At 44.8% G+C, this 24,103-nt stretch overlaps 1 protein-coding gene across 1 annotated transcript in view; it reads right to left on the reverse strand.

Annotated features, from left to right (window-relative positions):
• LOC144687971 (mucin-5AC-like) overlaps positions 1-20,348 on the reverse strand; it is a 127,456-nt gene extending 107,108 nt beyond the window's left edge. Inside the window, exon 1 of the mRNA XM_078554631.1 lies at positions 20,189-20,348. Within this exon, the coding sequence (XP_078410757.1) occupies positions 20,189-20,348 (160 nt within the window). The remainder of the gene's footprint in view (positions 1-20,188) is intronic.
• Between the last annotated feature and the right edge of the window lie 3,755 nt (positions 20,349-24,103).

Raw genomic sequence — 24,103 nt, forward strand, 5'->3', positions numbered from 1 at the left:
ACTGGGAGATGTTGGATAGGTGACTAATAATGATTGAAACTTCAGGAACGACAGTTCCTCATTGTGGCGAAGTTGACTGACAGCTTCAAACAAAAAGTTCCCAAAAAGACCAACTCAAGAATGTCCCGGAGATGTGAAAACAAATAGTTACAGTTTCTTTGTACCTTTAATGATGGGTTTATACAATAGCCCTTCACTTGAAGCAGAGGAATAAGAAGCCTGAACGAAAACCCATCTATTGCCTGTCCCTGCCCTGTCATACATTCTGTTGTCTTCCTTTGCTGTCATTATCCTCTTGTGCCCTCCCTCCTGCCTGCCTTTCACATTCTCTCCTCCTCCCGTCTTCTCTCTACAATTTCTTTCCCCTTCTTTATCATCTCATTGTATATTTAGTTTGCCATTATCCTTAATATAGAAAAGCATTCCATAAAACTTCACAGAAGGGGATAAAACAGATGCCAAGCCAAAGCAGGAACGATTTGGAGGAGTGAGCAATAGCAATTGATCAAATAGGGAGATTTGTTGGGGAAATTAAAGGAGGAGAGGTGATGAGGCAGACGAATTTAGGGACAAACCTCTGAAGCATGGGTAGGTGGTTGAAAGTATAGAAATTGTCTCACAGACTAGTCAAGCAACAGTCTGACATAGTCATACTCGCATTCATGCGAGAGAGCGTAGCAATCTCCCTGAGACACAGAGCTGCCTCAGGGAGATTAAGTACATATTGTAATTTTTTAATAAAGAAAGAGGAAAATTATTTACACACGTCCCCTCATGTGACAGTGTCACATGAGCTGGGAAATGTTTGTCAGTTTAGCAAAATGTATTTATTTATTTTATTAAACCTTCAGGAAACCTCATCCCGCCCGTGGATGAGGTTTCCTGAAAAATGTGATGGCCACTTGGGCTCTTCGCCTGCCCGCCAACCTTAAGGTTGGACAGGCAGCACTGTTAATTAGCCGAATAACTTTTTTAATGGCCTTAATAGGCAGTTGACAGTTTGGCGGGCGTGCAGCTGCCTCTGGCATGCGCCCACCGAACAAAATATCTAAATGACGCGCTATGACGTCGGGACACACGCCCGACGTCATCACACATAGTTTTGCGCGTTGGCATGTCGGGCTTGCCTCCGCACGCTGACGGCAATATCCTGGCCAGGGTGTTGGGTGAAAGGGATGGAGTTAGGTAATGGGCTGTGGCGTTTTGGATGATCTCAAGTTTACAGAGAGTGAAATGCTGGAGGCTGGTCGGAAGTGCATTGGAATAGTCAAGTCCAAAGGGAACAAAAGCATAAATGAGGATTTCAGCAGAAGATGAGCTGAGACGGGGTGAAGTTGGGCTATGTTACGGAGGTGGAAATAGACAGTCTTAATGATGGCATGAATATGTAGTCAGAAGCTTATTTCAGGTCAAACATGACACCAAGGTTGCAAATTGCTTGATTCAGCCTCAAAGTGTTGCCCAGAAGAGGGATGGATGGGTGGGGATGGAAGGCAATGGCTTTGACTTTCCCAAAATATAGCTGAGGGAAATTTCTATTCATACATTGCTGGATGATTTTTTTAATTCTTTCATTGGATGTCGGCATCGCTGGCTAGGCCAGCATTTATTGCCCATCCCTAATTACCCTTCATGAGCTGTCTTCCTCAACTGCTGCAGTCCATATAGTGTGGGTACACCCACAGTGCTGTTAGGGAGGGAGTTCCAGGATTTTGACCCAGCGACAGTGAAGGAACGGCGATATATTTGCAAGTCAGGATGGTGAGTGACTTGGAGGGGAACACCCAGGTGGTGGTGTTCCCATATTTCTGTTGCCCTTGTCCTTTTAGATAGTGGCTGTGAGTTTGGAAGGTGCTATCTAAGGAGGCTTGGTGAGTTCCTGCAGTGCATCTTGTTGATGATTCACACTACTGCCACTGTGCATTGGTGGTGGGGGGAATGAATATTTGTGGATGTGGTGCTAATCAAGTGGGCTGCTTTGACCTGGATGGTGTCAGGCTTCTTAAGTGTTGTTGGAGCTGCACTCATCCAGGCAAGTGGAGAGTATCCCATCACACTCCCGACTTGTGCCTTTTGGATAGTGGACAGACTTTGGGGAGTCAGGAGGTGAGTTAAATGCCACAGGATTCCCAGCCTCTGACCTGCTCATGTAGCCACTGTATTTATATGGCTAGTCCAGTTCAGGTTCTGGTCAATGATAACCTCCAGGATGTTGATAGTGAGGCATTCAGTGATGGGAACGCCATTGAATGGCACAGAAACAGGCTAATAATTTGAAGACTGTGGAAGTGTTGAAAGAATGTAAGTTATCTTTCACTCAAAAATGTGTTGGAAAATTCTGGGTAGTGGAGTCAAAATTCAGAGTTGATTAGGGATTGGTTGGATGCCATTTGGAGGAACTTTGGGGTTCATCAAATGGAGAGTTACTCCTGAGTACCTTGGTCATTGGGTTTCAAAATGGCTTTAGGGGCAGCTCTAAACCCCCTTTGGTTGTGGATTGTAAATAGCACAGTGAAAAGGAAGAATTGTGAACAAAATATAGGTTTCCAAAAGCAGGAAAAAGAAATGGCAGACCTATAGATATCGTGAACCAACTTAGTGCACAAATTTGGCATTGATCTGTGTTCTGTCTCTTACATTATTGTACATAAACCTGTGGAGCTGTCTGACACATAACAAGGGTGTGCAGGAAATGCAATGCACTTAATAACTGTGTTGCATCAGTACTTCCACCTGATAAATGCATATACTTTTTCAAGGTCACAGACCTGAAATGCTAGCTCTGTTTCTCTCTCTGCAGGTGCAGCAGGATCTACCGAATGTTTCAAGCATTTACTGCCTTAATTCCCTTTAATGTCCTTTTGCTGTGCAAGGCCTGTTTTTTTGGATTGTGTCGTCTCTTTAAGATTGCTGCGCGCCGCACATGGGAGGATCTAAAAGGGACCACTTCTTCTGCACGTTCTGTTAGCCCTCCCTGTATGACGCATCTCTGATTGCTGCACTCCAATGTAGCTTAGAGGAAATGTTGATTACAACTGCTCAGTTCTGTTATCAAACTTGTAATATGTTTTTGCATTTTCTTCAGTGCCTCCAAATGCGTTTTGTAAAATGGAGAGGAAACCTGTGCACGACTTTCCAAGGCTGGTAGAGTCATTTGCATCTGTGCTTGCACTTGGTGCTTAACTCTTCTCAGCAACATTAAAATTATGGTTGATTTCTGCATTAGTGTAGAACAGTTACAATAAAATTTCGCTGCGCAGTTCAATAAATGTTGACACATACGGGGCAGAATTTTTGGCTCGCGAGTCAAACAACAAAATCTACAGTTTTCAAATGCTGAGATTAGATATGTAATTGCAATGCAGCTGTTGTAGCGCGGCCGAGTCTCCTATTTGTAATAGAGTTGATCTGCAGACAACTTTCAAAGTGGAAACATTAGGTTTATTTACAATACAGCCAGCAGCTGAGATGATTGACCTCCAACAACCAGAACCGTCTTCCTTTGTGCTAGGTATGACTCCAACCAATGGAGAGTTTTCCCCCAATCCCCATTGACTCCAGTTTTGCTAGGGCTCCTTGATGCCACACTCAGCCTTAATGTCAAGGGCGTCACTCCTACCTCACCTGAACCTAGTGAAGCTACAGCACAGGGCTACTTGCATGCCAAACAGCAGAAGCAGCAAGTGATAGACAGGGCTAAGTGATCTCACAACCAACAGATCAGATCTAAGCTCCGCAATCCTGCCACATCCGGTTGTGAATGGTGGTGGGCAATTAAACAATTCACAGGAGGAGGAGGCTCCACAAATATCCCCATCCTCAATGATGGGGGAATCCAGCATATCTGTGCAAAAGGTAAGGCTGAAGCATTTGCAACAACCTTCAGCCAGAAGTGCCAAGTGGATGATCCATCTCAGCCTCCTCCTGAAGTCCCCAGCACCACAGATGCCAATCTTCAGCCAATTTGATTCACTCCATGTGATATCATGAAACGCTGAAGGCACTGGATACTGCAAAGGCTATGAGCCTTTTGTCCATGTTTGAATCAAGGCTGTAATGGGGTCAGCAAGTGAGTGAACCTGGCGGAACACATACTGGGCATCAGTGAGCAGATTATTGCTAAGCAAGTGCCACTTGATAGCACTGTTGATGACCCCTTCCATTACTTTACTAATGATCAAGAGTAGACTGATGGGGTGATAATTGTGCATGTTGGATTTGTCCTGCTTTTTGTGTACAGGACATACCTGGGCAATTTTCCACATAACCCGGTAGATGCCAGTGTTGTAGCTGTATTGGAACAGCTTGGCTAGGGGCACGGCAAGTTCTGGAGCACAGGTCTTCAGTACTATTGCTGGAATATTGTCATGGTCCATGACCTTTGCAGTATCCAGTGCCTTCAGCCGTTTCTTGATATCATGAGGAGTGAATCGATTTGGCTGAAGACTGGCATCTGTGATGCTGGGGTCATTAGAAGGAGGCAGAGTTGGATCATCCATCTGGCACTTTTGGCTGAAGATTGTTGCAAATGCTTCAGCCTTGTTTTTTGCACTGATGTGCTGGACTACCCCATCAACGAGGATGGGGATATTTGTGGAGCCTCCTCCTTCTGTGAATAGTTTAATTATCCACCACCATTCACAAATGGATGTGACAGGACTGCAGAGCTTAAATCTGATCCATTGGTTATGGAAGTGTTTAGCTCTGTCTATCACATGCTGCTTATGCTGTTTGCAAGTAGTCCTGTGTTGTAGATTCACCAGGTTGACACCTCATTTTTAGGTATGCCTGGTGCTGCTCCTGGCATGCCCTCCTGCATTGAACCACGGTTGAACCCCTGGGTCTGTGGTAATGGTAGAGTAGGGGATATGCCGGGCCATGAGGTTACAGATTGTAGATGTATACTGCTCTGCTACTGCTGATGGCCCATTGCGCTTTGTGGTTGCCCAATCTTGAGTTGTTAGATCAGTTCGAAATCTATCCCATTTAGCATGATGGTAGTGCCACACAACATGATGGAGGGTATCCTCAATGTGAAGACGAGACTTGGTCTCCACAAAGTCTGTGTGGTGGTCACTCCTACCGATAAGGCATGGACAGATGCATCTGCAGTAGGCAGGTTGGTGAGAATGAGATATTTTTCCCTCTTGATGGTTCCCTCACCAACTGCTGCAGACCCAGTCTAGCAGCCATATAATTTAGGACCTGGCCAGTTCGGTTTGTACTGGTTCTACTGAGCCACCCTCGGCGATCGACATTAAAATCCACCACCCAGTGTACATTCTGCGCCATTGCCACTCTCAGTGCTTCCCCTATGTGATGTTCAACATGGAGGAGCACTGACTCATCAGCTGAGGTGGCGGCGGCGGGTGGGGAAGACAGGTGGTGCGATCCCAATCTGGTAATGTATTCCTGAGTCGTTTTAACTTGCCTGACCTGATGATATCATTATATTCTAACCTGCATATCTTGCAGTAAGTGGCAGTGTGCTGGGAAAATGCATTAATTGCTTTGGGCACCTCCCTCCACTGGTGATCAGTAATGCTCCTTGAGGCTAAGCAGGGCTTCCAACCTCTCCCCAAACTCTTAAAGCAATTGATGTTTGTACCTGTGAAGTGGGGGGCTGCAGCAGATGTAAAAACAGAAAGTGCTGGAAAAGCTCAGCAGTTTTGGCAGTGTCTGTGGAGAGAGAAACAGATTTAATGTTTCGAGTCCAATATGATTCTTCTTTGGAGTTGCTGCGGGTGTGACCTGTTTGACACATTCCGCCAAAACCTCCCTAACTTGCTGCAAAATATTCCCATTGTGACGCCTGACACCTTAAAGCTGCTGCACATATTTAAAACCTTCAAACATGTACAAATTCCTAAACTGATGATAAAAATCTGCACCCTCCCAATGTGAAGCTTTACCAATGCTTGACGCGTGTGGTCAGCAGTTAAAATTAGCTGACCCTGCAACCTGTAGTATTTGTGATTCCAGGTGGATGGAACTTCCACAGGATATTACTTTTGACAGGGATATTGCGCCACGAATACAAAATTAGGCCTTTCCTGCCGTCATGAAACGTTCTGCATCTTCCCAAGGCTTGCTCATTTCCAGTTTCTCCCTTGTCACCTTTATGACATTCAAGACACCTGTTATTCTAAATAAAAGCTGAACTAAGAAAACAATGCAGCTCTATCATTCAAACAAAGTCTGACAGCCTATACGCACAGATCACAACTGAAGGCGCAAGATTACCATGAGAAATGACTGTGCAGAGACTTTTGAAATATTTACTTTACTGCAAAGTATCCTTGTTCTTGTTTACTAAATACCTTATTTTTTAATACAACGTGTCAATAATGTGGATTGAAACTGTGTGATGAAGTGGTGATGCATAACCAATGATTTAAAACAGGTGATGCATAAAATAAAAGAAAAACCAAAAGTGGAGCGAAGTAGTTTGTTACAAACTCCAAATGGCTTCTTATCATTGCATCTGAAGCAATCTATTTAGATTTGTATACCTTGTAAAATTGACTGGCATCTTCATTAAGTTAAAAGTAAAAAATCGCCACTTGCTGGTTATTGGATTTAATGGTTCATTTGGAAATACTTTTAAGAATGTGCAATTATCTTACAAAATACTGAGGGCAGAATTTCCCATTTTTGAAACCAATTGCGGTGGCGGGCAGGTCCTGTGGTGTATTACCTGCTGGGCGGCATGGCATTAAAACACGCCCGATTTCTTGCTCGTTTGCTTATTAATTATGCATAGGCAATTTTCTCTCCAAATCATGTGATGGGACAGGAACTGATTCATCCATCCCGCCATCATCGAATGAGCTTGGGTGTCCGGGCACCATATTTAAACGCCACCCTCACTCTCTCCAGCCCAGCTTTCAGAAGGAGATGTGTGGAAGTGGGGATGTTCGCTGATGATTACACAATATTTAGCACCATTCACGACCCCTCAGATACTGAAGCAGTCCATGTCCAAATGCAGCAGGACCTGGATATCCAGGCTTGGGCTGATAAGTGGCAAGTAACATTCATGCCACACAAGTGCCAGACAATGTCCATCTCCAACAAGAGAGAATCCAACCATCGCCCCTTGACATTCAATGGCATTACCATCACTGAATCCCGACTATCAACACCCTTGGGGTTACCGTTGACCAGAGACTGAACTGGACTAGTCATATAAATACTGTGGCTACAAGAACAAGTCAGAGGCTAGGAATCCTGCGTCGAGTAACTTGCCTCCTGACTTCCCAAAGCCTGTCCACCATCTACAAGGGACAAGTCAGCAGTGTGATGGAATACCCACCACTTGCTTGGATGAGTGCAGCTCCCACAACACTCAAGAAACGTGACACCATCCAGGACAAAGCAGCCCATTTAATTGGCACCACATCCAAAAACATTCACTTCCTCCACCACCAACGCACAGTAGCAGCAGTGTGTACCATGTATGAGGTGCACTGCAGGAATTTACGAAGGTTCCTTAGACAGCACCTTCCAAACCCACGACCACTACTGTCTAGAAGGACAAGGGCAGCAGATAGATGGGAAAAACCACCACCTGGAAGTTCCCCTCCAAGTCACTCACCATCCTGACTTGGAAATATATTGCCGTTGCTTCACTGTCAAAATCCTGGAACTCCCTTCCTAACAGCACTGTGGATGTACCTACATCACATGAACTGCCACAATTCAAGGAAGCAGCTCACCACCACCTTCTCAAGGGCAATCAGGGATGGGCAATAAACGCTGGCCCAGTCAGCGAAGCCCACATCCCATGAATGAATAAAAAAAACCCATAAGCCCCAGCCCCCAGGCCACCTCAGACATGGAAGCTGAGGATCCATTCAAGGGAGATCCATCACTGCATTAACCTGCACCCTCCACCAGCTCAGAGGCACACGCCTCGATGAGTCTGAGTTGTAGAGTAGGCTCAGGGTCACTTTCTGCGGAACACCTCATTGTGTCCGGAGCAGTCGGAAGCAGTGACAGCCCAGCTCTCTGGCACTCGGAGAACTGCTGGCGAACAGCCACCTGCTGAACCTGAGCCTGAGTCAGGTGATAAGCCTCTGGAAACTGCTGACCTTCACATGATGGACATGCAACGGCAAGCAGCAGAAAATCAGATAGAGTTGTAAGAGGCTGTCAGCAGACTGGAGCAAAGGGTTGAGGAGTCCGTCTGCATTCCATCTGATGTTGTGACTCCACCATGCAAGCACCTTGAGGTCTCCATGGGAAGGGCGATGGCTGCCTTGGAGACCTTGGTCCCAAAGATCCTGCCGGAATTGCGCTCAGACCTGCACTCCATCGCTATAGGCATTGGCAGGATCCATCAGTGGCTAGGCAAGAGATGGGGCTGGGGCAACTTGACCTCCCTCCAGGTGCTCCTTTTCCTCAGGGAGTCAGGAAGAGGCCCTCACAGCGAGGAGGACCAGCAGCTGGACACCCCGGGGCCAACCATCCAGGTGAATGTGAGAAAGTCTAGCTGATCCCAATCCCCTCCGCCTGTGACCCCGTCACTTCCAGCTGTACAGGCTGAGGAGGGTGCACCTGCCTCACAGCAGGATACCCAAAGCAGGCCAGGATACCCAGGCTCCCAACCCTCTCGAGGATGGCCGCCAAAGTCACACGAGATAGCAGTCAACAGGCTGTCTTTAGCTCTGCTGTGGGTGTCAAGGATGCACCAAGATAGAACGGTAGGGTTAGATCAATTAAGAAGCTTTGACCTCACTTCTGGGTCAAGGGTGTTCAATCACTGTATATACTATGCACCATTGCAAATACATTTGATGTTAATTAGAATGGTGTATTCATTTGAAAGTGACATGCATATGCATCTATGTCCCCTCTTATTGCAAAGGTGATCCATGCTCCACTCAGTGTTTGCCTCCCTTTGTGAGCCTTACATTCATGTGATGTGTCGATGACTCGTGATAGTTTCTCTACCCTTGTGTTACGTCAGGGAGATGTGTCAAACTCTTTTAGTGAAGAGTCTGCAAACTGTGCTCCTTATACTCCTTGTAAGACAGCAAGGCGTTAGGTATCCTAACTAGCCTTGAAGGGGTAGCTGTAATTGTCTTTCCAAATGATAAGGCTGCCTTCGTTGTTAGTACCAAAGCATAAACCTTCAGCCATGCTTGCATCTCAGTGTCCGCTATTGTTTACCCACCCCTTCCCCCAATCCCACCTGTGCCCATTGTCCCCTGTGTCTCTTTCCTCCTTCTCCCCCACACCACCCAACCCTACCTTTGCCCATTGTCCCCCATGTCTCTTTCCTCCTTCCCCATCCCCTCCACCACGGTCACAATGCTGGTCTCTGGATTGCAGCGCTATCTGAACTCCCCAGATAACACCCTCCCGGACAACAGAGGGAGCCAGCTAGGGGAACAAGCCTACACCCCACGCAGTGTAGCCTCTCACTGGCTTTGGTGAGAACCCAGAGCGGCAGTGTTGCAGGTGGGCTCTGAATGTTGCACTCACCTCATAGTCAGGAGTGAAGTGAGGGCTGATAGCTGCATGTCACTTATTTCCAAATGTGTTTTAGACTGGTCTAATTTCCAGCTGACATGGCGCTAGATTGGGAGGGGCTACGTGATTCCGGTGAGCAGTGTTTTTAATGAGCATTCATGACTTGGTAATGCATGCAAACGTGGTTCCCGCCATGGATCAGCGGAAAACCCGACCTGCCATCAGCCGCCGTGAAAGTGGTGAGGGGAAAATTCCAAACTGTTTTCCCACCGGCAGAAATCCGATTTTTGGCCTCTCTCCGAGTTTTCCGGCCCTGCCCACAATGAAACCAGCCATCAGCTGGAGGGGAAAATTCTGCCCCAGAGGTTGATTTTCTTCCATCTATGTGCTCTTATTTTTTGGTTGAGATAAGATAACTTTAGTGCGTTGCATCAATAGCTGAGCTTATGTTTGAAGAATGAAATACGCTCATTATTGTTTTGGCACTTTTTTGAGTTTTAAGGTGGTTGGCATTTAAGTGCTGATTGAAACATAAGAAAAGTACTTATGAAATAATCTTTCATAGACATCATGTTATATAGGATAATGCTGCTGTAACTAGAATCAGCATAATTGTAGACCAAAATATTTCTACCTGATTATGCCTGAGGAGAACTCCCTTTGCTGGCTTCACTTTGCAAGGCAGCGCTCATGACTCCTTCCTTATTATCCAGGCTGATCATCAAACCAAATTGAAGACAGGGATAGCTTGGCTGGTGGCTGTAAAATTGACCACAACTGTAAATTTTCCGACTTAGGAGAGGAATGCCCAATCAGTCGATCAGTAATGCATCAGCTGTTTGCCAGTGTAAATTCTTTCATTTCTTTCCCTGTCAAAAATGACCAGCTACAAGAGAGGGTGCTGCTCATTTTCCATGTGATAGGTTTCTCCAAAGTGCAGGATATTATAGACAGCACGCATATGGTCTTTTATATCTCACGTCTTCATGAGCTGTAAAAGATACTGGTGATCAATGTGCAGATTCATCTGTGCACAAAATGCAAGGCATGATATTTTTAATTTTGTAAGAATTCAACTTAGCAGCATTATTTGAAGGAGCACATAAACTAAATGGGTGATTCCCAAAGTAACAAGGACACCCACTTCACAATTGGTCTATAAACTGATTGAGACATTTATGAACAAAAGGTCAATGGCAATAAAATTGAGCAAAAATTTTCCCCTGCATTATGATGAAACACACAGCAGCAGCATATTGAAACAGAGGTTCAGGTGTTTGGACATGTTTTGCAGTATGATCCTGCCGAATGTCAAAGATCATAGTATTCCCCATTACACATTTTATCCTATCACGAGGTCTTCCCTTGCAACATATAGGTACAGGTACAGTGAATTTTCTACCTACTGGGCAGACAGGCCCGACCCAATCTCCAGCGGGCGAGTAACCGATCGCCTCCGGAAAAACAGGCCCCGGCAGAGAAGTAGGCCTCGCCGCCATTTTAAGTGGGTGGGCCAATTAAGGCCCGCCCAGCGTGACGCCCGGCGGGAAGCGCTATGCGCTTCGTGAGCAGGGGGTGGGGTGGATTCCCCAAATGCAAGAGTGCGCTCTTTCGCACATGCGCACGAAAGAGCGCTCATCTCCCTGAGGCTAAGTGCTGCCTCAGGGAGATCGCTGACAGTTGTTCCAACATTAAAAATAGAAAAATAAAACAATCCTTAACATGTCCCCCTCATGTGACAATGACACACGAGATGGGACATGTTCATAAATTACACAAAAACTTTTATTAAATTTTTTTCAACCCTGCATGAAACCTCATCCCGCCGGTGGATGAGGTTTCATGTATTATCAGAAGCCCGCAGGGGCTCCTGGCCGACCCGTCCAACCTTAAGGTTGGATGGGCAGGTCCTTTAATTGTTTTAATTATCCTGTCAATGGCCTCAATTGGCCATTGACAGGTCGACGGGCGCACAGCTGATTTGGCTGCGCCCCCGCCTTCCTGAAAATTTAAATGGGGCGGGATGATGTCGGGGGTTCCACCGTGTGTGGGTCCCGGCCCCTGCTCGCCAACGGCAAAATTCAGACCCCAGCCTCTAATCCTTGAAGACTTATTCTGCTCCACTGGATGGGAATAATCTGGATGGAGCTGAGATGAAAAATAGGGAATTTATTTCCCTATAAGTGATCAGTAAATTTACCATTATTTCCCAGTTGTTCCCCAGCAGTTTATTGTATGAGTCTATAACTCCATTAACAATCCTCGTAAAAGGAGTAGAGGCTGGCCTCTGAGTGTTAAAGTATGTGTCTCTTAGGATGGTGGTGACCTTATACCTACTGATGCTATGAATTGGCATTGCAACTCCTTGTACTACACCTGATATTGTGGTGGATGCCTGGTATGCTCATGTTCTGGTGTATCTTCCATTGTTTGAGTGATGGCTGATGGGATGAATGTGATAGAAAGGTCCCTCATCCATAGCTAGTGCTGGCATATCCCTGCTAGATGCTGTCTGCATTTCCAGGCTCCTGGGTGGCAGTAAACCATAGCCTTCAAAGAGGCCCGTGAAGCCCTGTATCAAGGTTCCCTCAATCTGATTCCCCAGCTTATTAAAACTGGACAAGACACTCTTTATCAAGGCCCAGCACCTTATAGCGACAGACTGCTCATTCATAAAACAAGTTTTAAGTAAGGATAGGGGGAGTTAAATTGGATATGCCCAAAAACATGCATGGAATCACGATATGTGATTAACCTGCATCCATTAATTGTCATGCAGGCAACACACCAAGACTGAGCCACCTCTCATTCGAATGATTTCTGTCTGCAGCCAACACTAATGGCACTGTTGATTGGCAGCATCATCAGGGGGCCAAAAATAGTAATTATTACCAGCACCAGTTAGAGCTAGCCTGTGCTGCGTAAATCTAGCCTACACTTCCTGAAGGGGAGGTGCATTGTGATGGGAGCAGGTGCTGGCAGTCATGCAGAAGGTTAACCTGACCCAGAAAACAGTGAAGAATGGTGCTACCTGGGAGAAAGCAGTTTTCTGTACTGGGGGCCTAGGTGGAAGAGGTGGAAAGTAGGAGAAATGTGGGGGTGGGGTGGGGCAGGAGGCCCTCTAGACACATGCTCTGGAATCAATAGGAGCAGATAGCTGTGGAGGTTAATGCCCTGAGGACCTGAATGCAATGAAGCAAGACATTTGATGACTTTACCTGATGGTCAACATCAGTGAATGTATCTTCAAATGGTAAACCCTACAAACTGGGTGATTATAATCACTCACTACCCGATTCATCTCACCTCCATCACTCACTTACCAACAGTCTCTATCAATCAGGACACACATCGGACATTCATACCTCAACCTCACACACTGCTGCCAGCCTCACACCCATGTCTCAGAGCTGGTTCACACTGTGTGCTATTCAACCATGACAGCCCATTATCTGAATCTATTATGACAATCAATAGTGTGCTTCCTGCTTTCTGCCAGTCTCAGAGAAAATGAAATGTTATTAGTTCCCTTTGAGTAGAGAGCCTCAGTGAGATTCCTTACACAACATATGATGGCAAATTATAAGATACTGCAAATATCCCAAACTCTAGCCTAGATGGAGCCAGACACAGAAAAGTTCATGACTACAATCACCTTCACAGCCACTAGCAGTGTGATCTTTGCCTTGCTCTGAGGTTATAGTTATGGCTGCAGCCCTTGGCAGGTTTCAGTGCAAACATCCTCAGTGAAGTGCAGGCATCTCACACAGTGCACTTTGCTGAGCTTGAATTAGGAAAATTGTTCCCTGAACATAGTGGGAAGATATGGTCTCCTGCTGTGAGCCTGCCTTTCCCTCATCCTCCTCCCTTATCATGTTCCAAGTGCCCTCTGCTCATTTTCCTAGCCATTCTGGATTCCAACGGGAGTGCCTTCTGGTGAAAAAATTTTGCTTAGCAACTGAATTATGTAGAAATCAGCAAATAGTCCTTCAGCACCTGTCACGTCACTCCCTGGAGATTTTAGCTGTTTTAAAGAACTCTGGAAATCACCATACACGTGTAGAATCATAACAACAGCCTGTAAAAATCAACAAGCAACTAAGATGTATGCAGTTGATGTTCTCTGTGGTAAAGTAAAGTGCCCTGTCCCTTTAAGAGAATGCAAGTGTACTGATCATGTGACAGCCCTGTCAAATCACTATACACGTGGGCAACTGGGAACTGTTAGTCTAGTTCTGGAGGTTTCTGAGTGAGCGCGTATGATCTGGTGCTCTGCCCTATGTCTCAATAAACCATCACTATTTATTCTTATGTCAGTCTCTCCCCATTATTGATTGCAAGCAGCAACTGATGAGAACATAGGAAGGTGCGCAGTTAGAGTTCGGTTGGCTAACAAACTCATTTACTCAAGACATAAAAGTGGCGATGAGGATAAAGACAAAAGAAAATAAATTTCAAGACGAGTGAGCAAAGCATTGGAAAAAGCATCTGTACTTAGCTTATAAAATAGGCCACAGCTGGCAATCGGGACAGAAAAGAAAAAAACCCTGTAGAATCGCGATTGCTTGGATCCCGCTAAAACTTGAAAGGAGCGCGAGATCCAGCAGAGAAAAGCAGCTGCAGAGACAGATTAAAAAAAAGGTGACCGCTCTTAAAGTGACAATAGATTTAAAATGGTAAATACATGAAAAATGGCAATGGACAGAAAGTTATAAGGGTCCCCACAGAGAGGCTGACTCTGCGGTAAGCCAAATACCTAAATTCCTCATTACCTGGAAAGCTTATTGCAGTCATTAACTATGGTGCAGTTTGGGCGTGTCAATCTATTCGACCCCATTTCAGATGACTGGCCTCAGTGTGTCGAACACCTAGCGTTCTTATTTACCGCTAACGACATTGTGGAGCAGGAGAAGTAGAGGATGGTTCTTTTGTCCTCATGCAGGAGCAAAATGTACGGGTGATCCGCAGCCTTACATCACCTAGCACCCCAGACTCAAAAACATTCAACGAGTTAATAATTTCTCTGCATTGCAGAGAAAGGCTAAAACAACACTATAAAGGCAGAAGGAAAAATCATGAAATATGCCTCATGGAAGAGCCTGAAGGAATAGAATCAGACATCCATTCATTACATAACCTGAAAGTGGGTAGAACTGAGCCTAACCAAGTAGTCATTACAGTTAACGGACAACCCATTAAGATGGAAGTTGATATGGGAACGTCGATGTCCGTCATTGGAGAGCACACATTTAGATATCTGAGTAAAGGAACCCATCCTTTGAAGTTAGAAGTTTCGGACACAAAGCTGAGAACATACACGGGTGAAGAAATAAATGTGAAAGGGGTATGTCAAGTCAAGGTGCAGTATGAGGAACAGTATGAAAAATCACCCCTATTTGTAATGTCAGGTAGGGGAGCAAGCCTCCTCAGAAGGAACTGGCTGGGAGAGATAAATCTCGAGGGCCCGCTAAGTTCTCAATTGAAAACCAAAAGAGTTGCTGCAAGAAAAATGAATATTCAAAGACCCAACAGGAGAAACCTGTAGAAGCTTTACAGCAGGACAGAATTCAAACTGAAGTCAGCATCCTTTGAAAGGAAATGGCAAATCTATTAAAGGACTTTCGTGCGCTACAAAATTCAATCAACCCACAATTTGTGCCATGAAAAAGGTATGAAGAAGAACAGTAAGAGTTAAGCCTGTCTCTGGCCAAATTAAGGAACGAATTAGCTGAGAAGGGGCAATGATATGCAATTCTCCAGGAAACTATTAATGAGAATAGGAAAGAATTGGAGGAGCTGAAGCAGCAGCTGCACAAAAGCTCTGAAGATCTACAGCTGGATCAGAAGAGCTGCCGGAAAACCCAACTACTGAACTCATTCCCGTTCAGCTCGCACCTGAGTCTAGTCCAGCCAACAGCGAAATTAAAGAGGAGACGGGTCAGTGCTCCCAAGAAACAGACACGTAGGAAGAAAACAAGAAATTATTGACAGCCCTCGGAAAGAAAAACAAAAATAATTATTTTTCCTTTTCCTCTCTCTTTTCACACGTCATGTAGCTCATCGTTGTATTACTTTGTGCTTGTTGCTCTTTATCTGTTTCAGCTTGGCGGGGAGGGGCAGCAGGAGTGAACGTGACTGCACCCGGAAGATGGTGAAATCATCCACTGAGGGACATCGTGGGCAACTGCCCCTGAAAAGGAGGCCTCGGAAACACCCCAACCGAGGTTGATGGGCTAGTGCGCTCAACCCATCGAAGGAGGCCTCCTGAGAGACTTGACATGTAAATAGTTATTGTGTAAATAGTTAATGTGTTTTAGGCTTGTTAGCTGTACTTTTAAGTAGAGGGGAATGGATGTGGTAACCTGAGGCACCTGTCCCTTTAAGTGAATGCAAGTGTACTGATCATGTGACAGCACTGACAAATTACTGTACAGCGCGGACAAATGGGAACTGTAAGTCTAGGTCGGGAGGTTTCAGAGTGAGCACGTATGCTCTGGTGCTCTGCCCTATGTCTCAATAAACCTATGTCTCATCACTGTTTATTCTTACATCAGCCTCTCCCTGTTATTAATTGCAAGCAGCATAGGAAGTCATGCAGTTAGAGTTCGGTTAGCCAATGAACTAATTTACCCAAGACATAAAATTCTCTTTAAATGGTGCTGGTGGAGGTTCCTTTCTGTTGCTGAACTCGTGCTCATCTGCATGAGGTATAGCAGGAGCACTGAGCTCCAAAATGGCACCCCTGGTGTCAAGTCAATGTTGTATGCTGATGCCCTCATGATCTACCTGCTCTACACACTTCTGGTGATCATTCACTGTGCACAAGCTAACAATTGCACCAACAAGTGTGTGCATGCATCATTGGTACCATTTTGGAATTCCAAGGTCACTTGTTGCTCCCAAACAATGGGCACTAGCTAACTCAATTTCTTACCCAGGAACTCTTTCATTGGAATGAGAAGGCCTCTGTTTCTGCATGCTTCATGCCTGATTGTATTTTGTTGAGATGGTCATGCACCACTGTACACTTTGCCCATATATATATAAATAAATACTGAGTAATGTTGCTGGCACTTCTTCCTCATTTCTGTGCCAGGAGTACTAAATTGTTAAATTGAGCTTTTTAACCTCTCAATCTGAGTATATTCTCCAGTTATCAGCACAGAGTAATAAAGATGAATGTGGAAACAAAAAACAGTAAAACTTGGAAATGATTGGTACTGGTCCAAACTGGCCTTGAGTGCCTTAAATGGAACTCCACTTCAGGCCAGTACCAGCCATTTCCATGTTTTACTGGTATTTCCTAGCCTCCCTGTGAGCTCCCACTGTGCTTTCATTTTAATATGCTAATTGAAGTCCTATGGCATTGATAAAACCCTGATGAAATGTTGAGGTACCCATGGGCAGAGCTTGGCCTGCCAATTGGTACAGGCATTGAGTGCCCTAACCAGCAGTCCTTTAAAGGATTGCTACAGACCGCTCCAAGACCGGGTAGATTCCTTGTGGCTAAGTGGAGTGCTATGTACATTTAAGGGAATGTAGTTAGTTGACCAAGTGACTGCATTGAACAATCGCTACACAACGTGGTCTTCTTGGGTAACTGTAAGTCTAGAGCTGGAGATGATTGAAGAAGCACACATGGTGTTAGTGCTCTGTTCTTAGTTCCAATAAACTACCAGTGTGTGTCCAGTTAATCGATCTCTCTGCTTATATTGTTTCAAGCACCAAATAATGTGTTAATATCAAGGGCACAGCCAAGCATTCGCCAGACAAAGCAAACCTGATAACCAAAAAGAAAAAATTCCTGATAATTTGGTGCCATTTAATCAAGATTAAGATAGATTCTTTCACTATGTTACAATGACTTGCATTTATCTAGTTATTATTTTGCCATTTTGTTCTGCTTCTCCCAGGAAGTTGTATGACTGTGTGAGGAGAGATTTTGGATGAGCTTAATGGTCGGTGTAAACTGAACCATGTTGGGGCAGACTTGATGGGTTACTCGGTCATTTCCACTCATTTTTTATATATTCATATGTTAAATAGAAAAATGACCCAGAGGCATCATGAAAGACAAATCTAATAAAATAACAGAAGTGAAATTGGATTTTTTGTTTTTTATATTAAAGAGTTTCTTGTTCAAGAATGTTTGTGTTACACTCTTTAAATAGTTTTTTTCATAGAGAGTTTATGTTTATTTAATAGCTAAATTAATGACTGAATTTCTGCTTCACTACCCAGCTGACAAAGGCGATAAGAAAACTTTACCCTCACCTAAATATTGCCTTTGCTACCTGCTGAATCAACTCTTTCAATCCTTTCCTGGTCAGCCTCCCATCTTCCAGTCTCCAGAAACCTAAGCTCATCCGAAGCTCTGCTGCCATTATCCTGACTCGCATCAAGACCCATTCACCCATCATTTCTGTGCTCGCTGACTTAAGTTCATCCTGGTCTTCAAACACCTTGATTTTAAAATTCTCATCCTTGTGTTCAAATCCTTTCATGATCTCATCCTTCTCCATCTCCTGTAATCTTATAACCCTTCAATAACTCAGTGTTCCTCCAACTCTCTTCTCTTGCCCAATCCCACTTACTTCATTCTTATCATTGGCAGTCATGCCTGCAGATATCAGGATTCCAAGTTCTGGAACTGCTTTCCAAAACCTCTCCAAGTCTCTACCCTCCTTTAACGCTCTCCTTAAATCCTTATACTGCAACTCTTTGACCAAGATTTTGGTCACCTCCGCTAATGTCTCCTGTTTTGCCTAGGTATTTTGTTCTTGTGGCTGGTTTTGGGATGCTTTACTGCAATAAAGGCACTATATTAATGCAAGTTGTCATTGTTGTGATGAACTATAATAACCCAAATGTCTGTGTTTCAGTGTATTAATGCACCTTAAATAACTATTTTATACAATCAATAATATTTCTATGAATTATGTAGAACTCATTTAACTTGTTAATAACGAATTTCATGATGAATATTTCTTGAACTTATTTGCCATGCGTCAATTGGAAAGAATGACTATATGAAGATATAAGCAAGAGAAAAGGTTTATACCTTTGTATAATTAGAATGTATTATACAGACACAATAATGACAAGTCTCGTTTTCACCACACATTTAATGAAGCAGAGATTTAGGAGAGACAACTAGAAAAAAATGGAATTAGAGACTGGAAAAATGTGGAAAATAATGGTGCAGAAGAGAAATAGGGTTTTTAAACAATAAACTAACAGTAGAGGGTATGCTCTGAATATGTGTAATATGTAACCAAATATTTAGAATTTTTCTTGAGGCTACCATTGGCATTGGGACATGTATGGCACTTCATAAATGAAAGAAATATTTAAGAAACAAAGTCCAAAGATTAGGGTTTTTGGTGAAGAATGAAAATCAAATTAAATATATCCTGATCAGGCATGTGAAGAAGAGGGTAGGAAGCTGTGATAAACAAATTTCTGTGACATTGTTTGGTGTGTTTGCTTAATGGGCGAATTTTAAGGCATATTTCAATACTTACTCAATCAAAAGACTTTCAGGGGAATTAGTGGTTTCTTTATTTCAGGGTGGACTCATTTGCAGTTGGGCATGGGAAAGCATTAATCACTCTGAGATGCACAAATTCTGCAATGCAAAGCAATGGTGAAAGCTGACATCCTTGTCCGACTCCTTTGCCAAAACTGAATGGCTCTGTCTTGACTCCAAGTACACAGACCACACCTTTTGCCTGTCCGTAAAGTCTCTGAATGGGTCAGTTTAAGTAATGTGTTTCTCCAAACCCACGCAGGGTTTTCCATAGCTCTGCATGGTGGGCTCAAAGGCCTTTGTGTAGCCTACAAAAAGTACCCACCAATCCTTGTCGTTTCTCTTTTTGACGTACTTCTTAATCATGTTCAATCATGGTGAGGCACAGCTGGAGTGCTGTGTGCAGTTCTGGTCGCCACATTATAGGAAGGATGTGATTGCACTGGAGGGGGTGCAAAGGAGATTCACCGGGATGTTGCCTGGGGTGAAACATTTAAGTTATGAGGAGAGGTTAGAAAGACTTGGGTTGTTTTCGTTGGAGCAGAGAAGACTGAGGGGCGACCTGATCGAGGTGTATAAGATTATGAAGGGCATGGACAGGGTGGATAGGGAGCAGCTGTTCCCTTTAGTTGAAGGGTCAGTCACAAGGGGGCACAAGTTCAAGGTGAGGGGCAGGAGGTTTAGGGGGGATGTGAGGAAAAACATTTTTACCCAGAGGGTGGTGACAGCCTGGAATGCGCTGCCTGGGAGGGTGGTGGAGGCAGGTTGCCTCTCATCCTTTAAAAAGTACCTGAATGAGCACTTGGCATGTCATAGCATTCAAGGCTATGGGTCAAGTGCTGGTAAATGGGATTAGGTAGGTAGGTCAGGTGTTTCTCACATGTCGGTGCAGACTAGATGGGCCGAAGGGCCTCTTCTGCACTGTGTGATCCTGTGATTCTGGGATGTTGTGCTGCACTAGAATGGGCTCTGATGTCCCTTTGCCTGTGGTGAAACTGAACTGCTCATATTTCGCATATTTCTGATGTGAGGTATGAGAGACTGTGCGATAATTTCTGGAAGTACTTTTGAGGCGTGGCTTCTCAGGCTGATTGTTTGATGCTTTGAGCAGTTTCACTTGTCATGAAACTTTGGCAACGTCACCAGGCTCTGAAACTAGCCAATCATTTGGCTCTATCCTACTTCTCCACATCAGGTTGATGATTTCTTTCATGGCTTTGACTACCGTCGCTCCTCCACTCTTCAGTGCTTCAGCAGGTATGTCATCTAGGTCTGTCACTTTGCCATTCTTCAGCTTCTTAATTGCACTTTCAACTTCACTAATTAACACTTCTGGTTCCATCTCTCCTTAGTTACAGGCTGCATTTAGATCTGGACCTTGGGGCAGTATTGCTTTATCTGATCAACCTCATAGACCATATTCCCATCTCCCCCATTCACAACAAAGTCGGATATTATGCTTCTTTTATTTGACAGAGGTGTGACAACCTTGTACACTTCTTTGGACTAATTCCCACCTGCATGTTCTGCTGCCTGTGTCCTTTTTTTAAGCTGGGTCTTTTTGGCTGCTCTGTAAGCATTTTTCACTTCTTTGCAGAGGTTTTTGTAAACCAGCCCATGATAGCCCATCTCCTTTGCTCATTGGCACTCTTCTATCAGCTTTAGACATCTGGCTGTTATGCAGAGATTCTTCCCAGTTTTAGCTTATGGGCACACTTCATTCAATACAGTTTCTATACCAGACAAGAATCTCTCCCAAGTTGGTCTGCTTCTCTGTTTGAAACCATGTCCCACTGTAAGACTTGTTTAAATATACTGAAGTTCTTATGTAAACAATATACCTGCCATTTGGGAGAGTTTCTCTTTGCATGTTTCTGTCTCCACCACATGCCTTGAACCTTGGCCCATACAAGACTCATAGACTCATAGATGTTAACAACACAGAAAGATGCCATTCAGCCCCTCGTGTCCATGCTGGTCAACAAAGATCTGACTACATTAATCGCATTTTCCAGTGCTAGGCCCATATGGCAATATGGCTATGGCAATGCAAGTGAATATCTAAATACTTCTGAAATGTTACCAGAGTTTCTGACTCAACCACCCTTTTCGGCAGTGAGTTCCAGACTCCCACCACCATCTGGGTGAAAAAAATTCTCTTCAACTCCCCTCTTAGCCTTCTACCTCTTACCTTAAATCTATGCCCCCTGGTTATTGAACCCTCTACTAATGGTAAAAGTGCTTCCTATCCACCCTATCTATGCCCTCCATAATCATATATACATCTACCAGGTCCCCTCTCAACCTTCGCAGCTCCAAGGAAAACAACCCCAGCCTATCCAATCTTTCCTCATACCTCAGACCCTCCAGCCCAGGCAGCATCCTGGTAAATCTCCTCTGCACCATTTCCAGTGCAATCACATCCTTCCTATAATGTGGTGACCAGAACTGCACACAGTACTTCAATTGTGGCCTAACCAGTGTTTTATACAGTTCCAGCATAACCTCCCTGCTCTTGTATTCTATGCTTCAGCTAATAAAGGCAAATCTCCCATATGCCTTCTTAACCACCTTATCTATCTACCCTGCTACCTTCAGGAATCTGTGGAAATGCACACCGAGGTCCCTCTGATCTTCAGTATTTTCCAGGTTTACCATTCGTAATGTAATCCCTTGCCTTGTTAACCCTCCCCAAGTGCTTTACCTCACACTTTTCCAGGTTGAATTCCATTTGCCCATTTGCTCTGCCCACCTGACCAGTCCATTGATATCCTCCTGCAGTTCATGGCTATGCTCCTCACTATTTACCACCTTACCAATTTTCATGACATTCGTGAACTTCTTGATCAGACCCACTTATGGTCAGACCCACATTCTGTGCTACAGGGGCTTTGGAATCTCTACGTTCTGCTCTGTCACATGTTTGCATCAAAATATAATCAATTGATATTTTTGTACTGTCCACTTCAGGGCAATATACACGTAGAGCATTCTTTTCCACAATGCCTAAAGCATGTCATCACAGCTACAAGCTGTTAGCAGATCCATCAGCTTTTCTCCTCTGTCATTTCGTTCACACAAGCCAAATTTTCCACAGCACTTATGGGCAGAATTTTGCCCTGGTCAGGCAGGCGGGCCTGGGAGCAGTTGCAAAGCTGACCATCGCCCGCGATCGGGCCCCGACAGCGATTTCACACTGGCTGTCCAATTAACGGCCAGCCAGTGTGAAACGCGCACTGCAGTGCTCAGCGCTGCCGGGGTGGGGGCGGGAGGAGCACGAGCACTGAAGTTCGCGCATGCGCAGGGGTGCATGCAATGAAAGCTCCCTAAGGCACAGAGCTGCCTCGGGGAGCTGAAGATTTTTAACCATAAAAATAAAGACATTTAAAATAATGAAACCATGTCCCCTCATGTGACTCTGTCACATGAGCAGAGACATGTTAAATAGGAGTGTTAGAAGTTTTTATTACTTTTTTAAATCACTGGTTGAAACCTCAATCCGCCCGTGGATGAGGCTTTGCCAAAAATGCGAAGGCTGCTTGGCCTTTCCCCCTCCCGCCAACCGAACGGTTGGGTGGGCAGTAAAAAATTCTACTCAGTTAATTGATTAAGGGCCATAATAGGCCGCTTAATTGTGGGCGGGCGCGCTGCCAATTCCTGCGCACGCCAGCCGACCGATATATCACGCGACTGTGTGATGACGTTGGGATGCTCGCCCAACATCATGGCACATCATTTTACGCTCATTTGTGTCGGGCGCCTGCCCACCCGCCCAATGAGAGAAAAGTTCTGCCCTATGTGTTGCCCCATTTCCTATTTTTACCTTAAATCCTTCCATTATGATCAATCTCTCATGTTTGCAAATAAAATTGACTATTCTTGCAAGACCGGACGCACCTCCTCAGCATCTTATTCAGGGAAGTCCACAGTTAGCATATATACTTGGATGAGGCTCACTGGCCTAGGTTTAGCTTCAGTGTGTATCCTGATCACTCCATTAATCAGTTTTAACTGAGAATTATATGACTGAGTAACTCACCTCCTGACTCCCCAAAGTCTGTCCACCATCTACAAGGCACAAGTCAGGAGTGTGATGGAATACTCCCCACTTGCCTGGATGAGTGTAGCTCCAACAACACTCAAGAAGCTCGACACCATCCAGGGAAAGGTGCCCACTTGATCGGCACCCCATAAACATGCATGATAGTGCTCCACAGCTTTGGGAGCACCAGAACTCCTACACCATATGGATGATCATACCCACCAGAACAGCACAGGTTCCAGCCCTGCACTATGTTCAGTTGGTCTGTTCCTCACCACCTAGCCTAGGAATACACAGCACATTTATGTTGGGTCTTTCAAATTCCATCCAAATCTACTAAAGCTGACCAGTTTGGTACATTGCTCTAATGTGCTAGTTCTCTCTCTACATAAAAGAGGACACTAGTGGGCTGCTACTGACTAGGACCCTCAGGGCTGATAGAACCTTAAATGCAACTGTGGAAAAGCCAGACTTGATACAGCACAATGGATGTGCTGTATTAAGTGCCCTAAGCCTTCAGGAGAGTTCAGAATCTGACAGTAGATGTCAAACCAACCGGGACAGCAGACTCCTGAACATAAGAACCAGTGATAGTTAGAACAACTGCCAACTCATTCATTTTAAACTATCACATGGGGCAGGGTTTTTCATATGGCGGGTGGGCTCAGCGAGAGCGGGCAGGGGTGGGCACATAGCCGATCGCTGCCCGTGATCAGCTCCGCGCTGCCATTTAATTAAGGCCCGCCCAGCGTATTATGCGTTCTGTAGCGCTCAGCGCTACCTGTGCAGGCAGGGGGAGGAGGGAGAGCTGGGGCTAGCTGTGCGAAAGAGCACTTCAATCTCCCTGAGGCACTGACACTGAGGCACGGATTATTAAATAAAAAATAAATAATAAAAATTAAACATGTCCCCTCATGTGACTGTGTCACATGAGTTGGGATATGTCTTTAAATTGATGAAAAATTATTTATTTATTTAATAAATGCTTTAGGAAACCTCATCCTACCCGTGGGTGAGGTTTCCTAAAAAGCGTGAATGCCGCTTGGCCTTTTCGT

The sequence above is a fragment of the Cetorhinus maximus genome, chromosome 12, assembly GCF_964194155.1.
Source record: "Cetorhinus maximus chromosome 12, sCetMax3.hap1.1, whole genome shotgun sequence".
Classification (NCBI taxonomy): Eukaryota; Metazoa; Chordata; class Chondrichthyes; order Lamniformes; family Cetorhinidae; genus Cetorhinus; species Cetorhinus maximus.